At 41.3% G+C, this 9,388-nt stretch overlaps 1 protein-coding gene across 3 annotated transcripts; it reads left to right on the top strand.

Annotated features, from left to right (window-relative positions):
- Nucleotides 1-972: 972 nt before the first annotated feature.
- Nucleotides 973-2,462, top strand: pou4f2 (POU class 4 homeobox 2). Of its 3 annotated transcripts, none has more exons than XM_028409507.1 (3): nucleotides 973-1,067; nucleotides 1,170-1,222; nucleotides 1,501-2,462. In XM_028409507.1, the coding sequence occupies exons 1-3, from the start codon at nucleotides 994-996 to the stop codon at nucleotides 2,460-2,462; spliced, it is 1,089 nt and encodes a 362-aa protein (XP_028265308.1). In that variant the 5' UTR covers nucleotides 973-993. The 3 variants fall into 3 exon arrangements, with proteins under 3 accessions (XP_028265308.1, XP_028265301.1, XP_028265296.1); XM_028409495.1 differs by having other exon boundaries at nucleotides 994-1,070; XM_028409500.1 differs by having other exon boundaries at nucleotides 973-1,218; nucleotides 1,530-2,462.
- The last annotated feature ends 6,926 nt before the right edge of the window (nucleotides 2,463-9,388 follow it).

Raw genomic sequence — 9,388 nt, 5'->3', positions numbered from 1 at the left:
AGGTACAGTAAAACGGAATTGAAAACTCTCTGAGCTTCATTAGACGTGGTGTTGGTAACGAGCTGTTGGTGATGAAGTAGAGTCATTTGAAATAAATGCCTTGTTGCAGACTGCCCATGCGCAGAGTCCCCAGCGGCAGCGGCGGCGGCGGAGGTGGTGGTGGTGAGGTGGCTAATGAAGAATAATAAATCATGAAAGGGTTTTTCAGGTGCAGCTGAAAAGAGTGTATGTGAGAGGGTGAGAGAGCTGTGCAGAGAGAGAGAGAGAGAGAGAGGGAGCAAGGGAAGGGGAGTGTGTGTGTGTGTGTGTGTGAAAGAGAGAGAGTGTGAGTGAGAGAGAGAGAGAGAGAGGCGGAGAGAGACTCAGTCTGCCCTTCGCCTCAGAGCAGAGGCAGTTCGGGTCCCCGCAGCATTCAACGTAGTCGAAGAAGTACAGTACAGAGACTGTCACCACCATTGCTTCTCACTTACGGTCAATTCAAGACGGAAACTTTTGCCAAAAACACAAACAGGTCAACGAAAGCAGCAACAGTTTCAAACTTGAAGTATTTTGGAAATCCTAAGAGACGGAGAAAAACTTTTTTTTTTTCTAATGTTTTTTTTTTCTCTGGCGTCGTCTAAGAGGAGCTCTGCCAAAAAAATCCGAGGCAACAAATATATCTATATAATACAAGGTGGCGGCAGTTGAAGGAGAGAAAAAGTATTTTTGAACAGTCGCGCCACAAGTCCACAAAGGAAGAGGTATCTGCTGCGCTCAGCTGCATGGCTTGTCGGTTTCTGTGATATCTCATTTGCCAAAAAAGACGCGCACCTGCTTACCTCCGCGTGCAATAATAAATAGATGTGATTCAGTGTTGGACGACCGTCTTCAGTTTACACTTTATTCGACAGTGACTAGAGATTCCTGCGAAGCAATTGGGCTTCAACTCCCGACCGAGGAGGCGGAGTCTTAACTTATTAAAAGGAACTTGCCGAGGCTTGGACGCTTGCAAATATGATGATGATGTCTCTGAACAGCAAGCAGCCTTTTGCTATGGCCCACACCAGCTTGCCCGAACCCAAGTACTCGTTGCATTCCTCTTCATCCTCTACTTTGACTTCCAATGCACCTTCATCGTCCTGCTCATCCTCCCGACACAGCAGCACCATCATCAGCAGCAGCGGCGGCAGCAGCAGCAGCTCGGAGGCGATGCGCAGAGCCTGTCTCCCAACCCCACCGGTACGTATTCTGCATAATCACAGCTTAAAGGCACATTTTGACAGCCCACTTTTTTGCTTGATGTTTTTTTCATGTCTGCACAGCAAATCACCCAACACCTCCATATTTTTTTTCTCCTCTGCTCAACTTATGTATTCAGTCGGCTTTGCCTTTGGTATTAATTTTTATGACCTGGGATGTTGCATGTGTCTTGTTTTGTGTGCTCCTTTTTTAGGATTTCTTTTTTTCACATTCTGGAAATGTTTTAAACCGAGGAGTGGAGGGAGAATTCCCTGCTGACAGTTATGTGTGCATTCTATTTGCAATTGCAGAGCAATATATTCGGAGGCTTGGATGAGAGTTTGTTGGCCCGGGCTGAAGCTCTAGCGGCGGTGGATATAGTCTCACAGACCAAGAGCCACCACCACCCTCCACATCACAGTCCCTTCAAGCCGGACGCGACCTACCACACCATGAACACTCTCCCCTGCACGTCGTCTTCCTCTTCCTCCTCCTCGGTGCCTATTTCTCATCCGTCCGCATTGGCTGGCCACCATCATCACCACCACCACCACCACCACCACCAGCCCCACCAGGCACTGGAGGGGGACCTGCTGGATCACATCACCCCGGGACTGGCACTGGGTGCCATGGCTGGGCCGGATGGCTCGGTGGTTTCCACGCCTGCGCACCCTGCCCACATGGCGGGCATGAACCACATGCACCAGGCGGCCATCAACATGGCTCATGCCCACGGGCTACCACCGCACATGGGCATGAACGACGTGGACGCCGATCCAAGGGACTTGGAAGCCTTCGCAGAGAGGTTTAAGCAGAGACGGATCAAACTCGGGGTTACCCAGGCGGATGTAGGGGCAGCTTTAGCCAGCCTGAAGATTCCTGGGGTGGGCTCCCTCAGCCAAAGCACCATCTGCCGATTCGAGTCCCTCACGCTCTCTCACAACAACATGATTGCTTTGAAGCCCATCCTGCAAGCGTGGCTAGAAGAAGCCGAGAAAACACACAGGGAGAAACTTAATAAACCCGAGTTGTTCAACGGCGCGGAGAAAAAGAGGAAGCGCACGTCGATAGCCGCGCCAGAGAAGAGATCACTGGAGGCCTATTTTGCCATTCAGCCGCGTCCCTCCTCAGAGAAAATCGCAGCAATCGCAGAAAAGCTGGACCTGAAAAAGAACGTGGTGCGGGTCTGGTTTTGCAACCAGCGACAGAAACAGAAACGAATGAAATACTCTGCATGCGTCTAAGAATCGCTTTTGAACCACCACCTCCCGAAAAAGACTTGGAACTGTTTAGAGATGATTTGTATTATATTTCCTATCTCACACCCTTTTTTCAATCATCGATGACTTTGTGCTTTGAATTTCGAAAAATTCCTAAAAAATTGAACAATGACTGAAAAACTCGTGAAAAAAAAATCCCCAGTCACGTCTTTTACTCGCTGAGAGGGAGATGTGGAGTCGAGTAAAGCATCGTTTGACAGAGCAAGTAAGACCACTGTTTCCACACTTACTATGCTTCACATTTTTAATGCCAACGCAGTATGACTTACAGGACTATATGCTTTAAATTTTATTTATAATTCATTTTAAATGGTCACTATAGTTTTGCTTTACACCCTAATGAAAAATAGCATTTTTATTTACAAACACACACACACACACGGGGCCATTTAACTCGAAGCACTTGGTTGGTGACTATTGGTGTTTATATTTTCTGGCTTATAGAATAAGCTACATTTTTAATTTTCCCCCTATTGACAATGCAGTCTGACATTTTATTCAGGGTCCATGGAGGGGGATTAAGAGGGACAACACACTGACTACTTGGTCTTGAAAGCTAATATTATATTACTGCCAAATAACCGTCTGTAAATTAATAATTTACTTGTCACACACTTCATTTTGTGTCTAAATGTGTAATTATTAATTCCACTTATTTTATTACCATGATGTGTAGATCAGGGATCTATTTTCGAGATACCAGGATAAGGTTTATTATTAGGCCTCAGTATTATGTGGAATTATCCCAATTCACAGATTATCGCAGATTAAAACACAGATGTTTTTTTCTCGCCGGCTACAATAAGTTTACAATCCAGCGTGGGCCGGCATCTTATGAACTATTTATTGAGTGAGGTCATGTTTACTTCATTATATATTTATTGGGATTCCCCCCTCCTCGTTTTGCTTGAGAAAATCAAATTCTGACAGCAAGTTAAGCGTGTTGTTCTGGTTTTAAAAGGGAAACGACTGTGAAACGCACACAGTCACAAATTTTAACGTTTGAGATGGTACAATCGAGATATATATGAAATAGTATTCTCTTTTTTAAATTATTTTATGTATGTTTTCTGCTGTTTATTTGTATAAATATACGCGCATCATTATGAAGTCCTTGCTTGTTAAAAAAAATCACCTTGTTTAAGTGATGTTTTTTTCTTGAAGAGAAAAAGAAACAGCTTCATTGAAGTATACGTGTACAATGTAAATATTTCATTGGAATCAGTCGATGCACATAAATATATCCGTACAGGTTTTTGCTGTATTGCTGTTTAGCTGAGGTAACTTATTTCTGTAATGTACGTTGATTTGATTTTTTTGGTTCCCTGGTTAAATAATCCTATTAATTTATTACATCCATGTAAATTTAATTTATTTAATTATTGAACTGCAATATGTGTTTCATTAAAGAACAAACTTTAACATTTAATCGGACGTTTTCCATGACTACACTTGTTTCAAGTGGCTCATCCAGACATATGAATATTATTTTATTTATTCATCTGTTTATTTATTGATGAGGAGGAGGGAAACGCTTTAGCTGTGGGCTAAGCAGACTCTGTGGATTCTTTAGGCGAATTTGACTACAAATATTTCATCTTCTTATTTTTTTACATCAAGGTATCATGAACAAAATTAAAGATGTCCGCGGTTACGCATGCAGCATGAGGCCTGCCATAGTGCCATTGAGCAAGACATCACTAACAACAGCAACAGCAACACCCCCACAGCCTTTTAACCAATCTGTTCTCTGACTGTCTGGGTGATACAAGAGGGTCAGATTTTTCTGATTTCCTCCTCAGGGCCTCGTCATGAAGGAGGCCTTACAGGAACCACTTTTCCATCAATGTTAAAGACACACGTGGCTTCTCCACTGACTTGCTGCCAGCTTATGCAGCTCACTGTTGCCTTACCTGAGAGCAAATGCTAATATTCTATTAGAGTCTAATCAGGGGGTCTATGGAGAGCTAGATGGGTCCCTGGAGCGCAGACTTGCCAGATGTCAGCCCGCCAGAAAAACAGCTCGCCTGCCAACGTGCCCGTCTCTATTTAAATACACACTCAAACATGCTTCGTTCGTGCATGCGGGCAGGCAGGCAGGCAGGCTTTGAAGCAAAAAAAACCTTTGGTTAGAAGTGATGGTTAGATATAAGGAGGAGGAGGGTAAAAAAGAGAGAGAGGAGTATTTTGAATGCCATGTCCTAAGCAGAGTTGCTGTTTTTGGGGGGCTTTGGGGCTTTGACTGACTGATTGACTGACTGGCTGGCTGGCTGGTTGTCTGGCAGGCTGGCTGGCTGGTTTGTTGAGCGCTGAGCAAGCGTTTCAGCACCATGGACAGATACCTGAGAGGCTGCAGGAGCCTAACATTAGCATTTGTGAAATCTGTCCTCCACCCTTAACACTGATTATTTACAGCACCTGGAATACATTTGCATGGAATTAATTTTTGGATAAAATCAAATTGGTTGCAGCAGTAAAATTCACGCCAGCAGAGGAGAACCTTTCTTTATTAAAATATATATATTTAAAAAGTCTTCAAAACTTCAATTCAACACACACTTATTAACTTATTAATATCTTAATTTAAATCTAACACTATATTCCTCCCTATACCTCATTAAAATGTCTCCTATCTCCAAAACAACGCCTCATCCGTAAACCTCAACATGTTCACCCGCCATCCTCGTGACAAATTAAGAGTATCAAAACGACCCTTAATAATGAGACAGCCATGATGGTTCATCAATTAAAAGATGCTCCTGGTGAGTGCTTCTAATTTCCCCCTAAACGAGCCATTCACTTAATACGTTAATAAGAGCGAATTATTAAATTACACATCGACTTATGAAAACCAGATAATTATGAAGAGCGAGTTAAGTAGTCATTAGCTATCCCTGTTAATTACCGCTGGTCAGGGAGGGCTGCCGAGTGAGTGTCTCATCGGGAATTGAAATTAACTTTATTCAGTGAGCCTCGCTGCTGCTGCTGCTGCTGCTGCTGCTTGACAAGCCGGAGCTCTGCACAGAAACACACACACAGCTTCTCAGATAAGCCTGCTTCACATATTGGAAGAAAATCGATCAGGATTCTTTGATAGCGAATCAATATAAGCACAGCATCAAATATAAACACACACACAGGCTATAGAGCGAAGAGGCCACAATAGAGTAAATTGAAGGTTGTTTTTAAAAATATATCATAAATATGTGGGCCAAACATTTTACCTTGTGATCATTGTGCATTGGCTCCATACATTGAACCATGCACACAGAAAGACACAGTGGGAGCTCTCTACAAAACGAAAAGGGCAGTGCTGTTTCCTTTTGTTATAATTACGCCCTCTGTTTTATTTTTCTCTTTCCCCTGAACATTTCCCCCCTTTCACAGGGATACTGATGAAAATTTAATGAAGCCAGGGACTGTCGGAGCTCCGCCCGGGGACCTGAGAGTAGAATATTTTAACTGTACATTTACGCCAAGTGTCTGCCTTCAAAGACGCGACTGCTCTCGAATTAGACGAACTGTAAGCCATAAATTGAACGCGCTACCCACTGCATAGCCCAACGATTTATATTTATCATCTGTTGGCTCTTTTTGCACGGCCAAAATATTGTGCTGAAAAAAAAGAACCAGTCAGATGGCTGCTTGACTGTGAGGCGGCAATTGCCATTTGATATTGTCGCCAATCAGTTGTTGTTGATGCAATATTAATCAGCCATCAATAGTCATTAGTTTGTTAAGTGTTTTCCAGAATCTAATCGATGGTAGAAGGAGGTGGTGGGATACTTTTTGATCTAGGATGGCATGCAAAGGAGGGAAAGCAACACAGTAGCACACGCACATGCACGCACACGCACGTAATACCACCACTTGGCCATGGGCACACTCAGCTGATGCCAGAGCAGGCACTTGTTTTCTATAGGCTACTGTAACTTCAAATTGACAAATAAATACGTTTTATGATTTTTTATGATAAATATGGGACTAACTGGTGAATTGACCCGGATGCAAACCCATTTCTTACTCGTTACACTGCTTAAAGTTAAAGTATCAATCGGCAAAAGCTTTACCCTTAACTGAAAAAATAAAAGTTGTCAAATCCCCTGTAAACACTGGGACCCTAAAAATATTGACTTGACCATAGACAAGGTTTAATTTATTTATTTATTTTCTGCAATTAAACAAGTAAAAACCAAAATGCATTTTTTGGTCAGAAGAGGTGCTCACACAAGCGATCTATGTCTATAACTAAAATACGTTTGTGATTTTAAGAAAAAGGCCTTTATTTTGAAATCTAGACAGAAACGAAGATGTGCTGTCCAGACATGCGCAGACACGACTTCGATCTACATTAAAAATTAATGCTACCGATGTGTTTAAGCACAACATACTTTTCATTTTAAGTCAATGATAATTTTGTGTGAATAAATAAAATAAATAAAATGTTATGCTTATTTTTATGCTGATGACTGTGTTATGAAATACCCCAAAAATGTTTCTTTCATTTTAATGTTTTATTAAACATAAAAAAATAAACAAAAAAATGTGATAAAAGTCCCTGTTAATTTCATGTGCTTGGAAACGTTCATAGCCTTCATAACTAAATTAGCTCAGGGGCATGATTAGAGGTTGGCCACTGAGAAGCCACAGTCACCCCTGACATGTGGCCAAAATAATGATTTGGATGCAAAACCAATGTCTTGCCTTTTTACCACACAATGCGTTAATCTCTTTTAAATGTTTGTTATTATTGGAAAGTTCTGTTGAAAGTCCCATCTTTAGACTGTCCTTTATTGTTCGTACACTTGATACTATTTTGAGAATGTTATTTTCCAACATGAAACTAAATGAATATTTAAATATTTTTGCTTGAGGGGGATTTCTGTCTACACACCGGCTGGTTAGATTGTGGCAATACAGTCATCTCTAGCATGGTGAGCCTCTTAGACTTTATCAAGGACAGATTATATGTATACAGCCACTTGGATGACAGCAGGGTTTATAAGAGTAAATAATTTAAGTCTTCCCATTGTGCTACCAATTGAGGTTTAGCTTTATGCTATTATTGCTGTAGATAGTGACAAAATTGGCTGATCTTCATCCTCAGTCCCAACAGAATAAACCCTTTGCAATTCACTGTCTTACAGCTAGGGGAGAACCTCATGTTTACACTGGTGTCAGCATAGGCAAAGAAGAAGCGAAGCAAAGAATTCAATCTTCTGCTCATGTGATGTAAAGAAATTTAAATCTAAAATCAGAGTTTTGATGTTTGAGATATAGGTCAGGTTAGGTTTCAAGAAACTGTAAACATTATTAAAATTATGTATGTATCAGTTTTGTGCTATGATTGATGTAATTTAATGAACCTTTTAAACAAGCACCTGCATGTTAGAACACGGATGGTACAGTGTGAGAATTCTACCTCAAAGTTATCGTCTCAAAATAACGATGTTATCACAATATTGGTAGAAAATACACACACAATAAAAAAAATTATGGTCCCAAATTCAAAAAACACACACAACCCGCGATACCATACCAAAATAGACACAAAAGTCCTGCTTCATAACAGAGAGATGAGACCTCTGACCTCATCATGGCAGATATCAATCAGTGGATTCATCATAATATGTTCACTAAACGATTAACTGAATGAGTTCATCATCTAATTCACGTCAAGTCTTCATGTGTTCTCAGTTATTTATTATGACCTAATGTATAAATTGATGCCTCCAGCTATCAAATATTTAACAGCATTAGATGGGTAAAGGTGTTTATGAACAACCAGGTCTCATCCTTTCACCTGATCTTTCCTTTTCAACAACCCCGGAGTTCTCCATCTCAGAGGCTGTTTTGGTGTTCCAAATGAGTAAGCTGTAGCCCGTGCAGAGATTGGACCTTAATGAGAAGGTGGTAGAGCTGTCTAGTGGATGTGTGTTCATTGGGCTTTGACAGCCGTGCTCTGTTGCAGATCTATTAATCATACCCACAAGGAGTGTTAGTCTCTCTCCCCCTTTCTCCATCTCTCTCTCCCTCACTCATTCACTCACTCTCAGTTTTCAGTTTATACAGAACAGAATCATTTACATAAAGTCCTTAAGGCAAATAACTGTTGGGGGCTCTAATTTATATCTGATCGAAAATTAGCCGTCATTATGCGCACCATTAGCTGCGTCTTTAATGTGCTTCTAAGCACCATTTGTCAAGCAGCTTGTTAATATCCTTCAAGTCTTTAAAGTTGAGAGCTCATTAAAGACTGCTGTGCCTGCTCTTGATGCTATTTCATAAAATTTGGTGGGGAGGGACAGAGCATTTAAACTTTTTTTTTTTTTTTACATTGTCCCAAAATTGTGCACCTTGCTTGCTTTATTAGGACTAGAAATTATAAAATGAAAGACACAGGTAAAACTATAAAAGGGCATTTGCTCACAATCCAATCCCACCACACAAAAAACATCCATAAATGGCTGTGGAAGACTAGTCTAAACAAATTATTTTGAAATCTACACACCAGAGAAGCAAATCTTTCCTTGCATAATGCTATATGCTGAGAAGACGGTCCACAGTTATCTTGCCCACAGCCCATAAAATAAGAGTCCTCACAGGTCCAATCTTTGCCTATGGGTAATGGAAGTTATGCTGCTTTATTATTGGTTAAAACTCCAGTGTCCTTAGTCTTTTTTTCTCTCCAGTATAACAGATTCCTCCAGGCTAAAGCAATAAAGAGAGTAATTAGAATGCTAAAGACAGATGTAAATAAAGGGAATGAGACAGTGTTGAGGGATGAGGCGTCTAGGTCACACACTCTCATCAAAAACCCAGTTGGTAGCAAATGACACAACATTCAGTGCCAGAGGCCCGAGGCTACGACTGCAAACCAGGGGACATAA

Source organism: Parambassis ranga, chromosome 1, assembly GCF_900634625.1.
Source record: "Parambassis ranga chromosome 1, fParRan2.1, whole genome shotgun sequence".
In the NCBI taxonomy this organism is placed as follows: domain Eukaryota; kingdom Metazoa; phylum Chordata; class Actinopteri; family Ambassidae; genus Parambassis; species Parambassis ranga.
Note: the sequence above shows the minus strand (reverse complement) of the source record. Positions and strands in the feature narration are given on the sequence as shown.

Excerpts from the sequence above, each read along its gene's own strand:
- pou4f2 (XM_028409500.1), top strand. The coding sequence starts at position 994 with ATGATGATGATGTCTCTGAACAGCAAGCAGCCTTTTGCTATGGCCCAC. Across the intron at positions 1,219-1,529 it reads CCTGTCTCCCAACCCCACCG|AGCAATATATTCGGAGGCTT; the intron begins GTACGTATTCTG and ends TTGCAATTGCAG.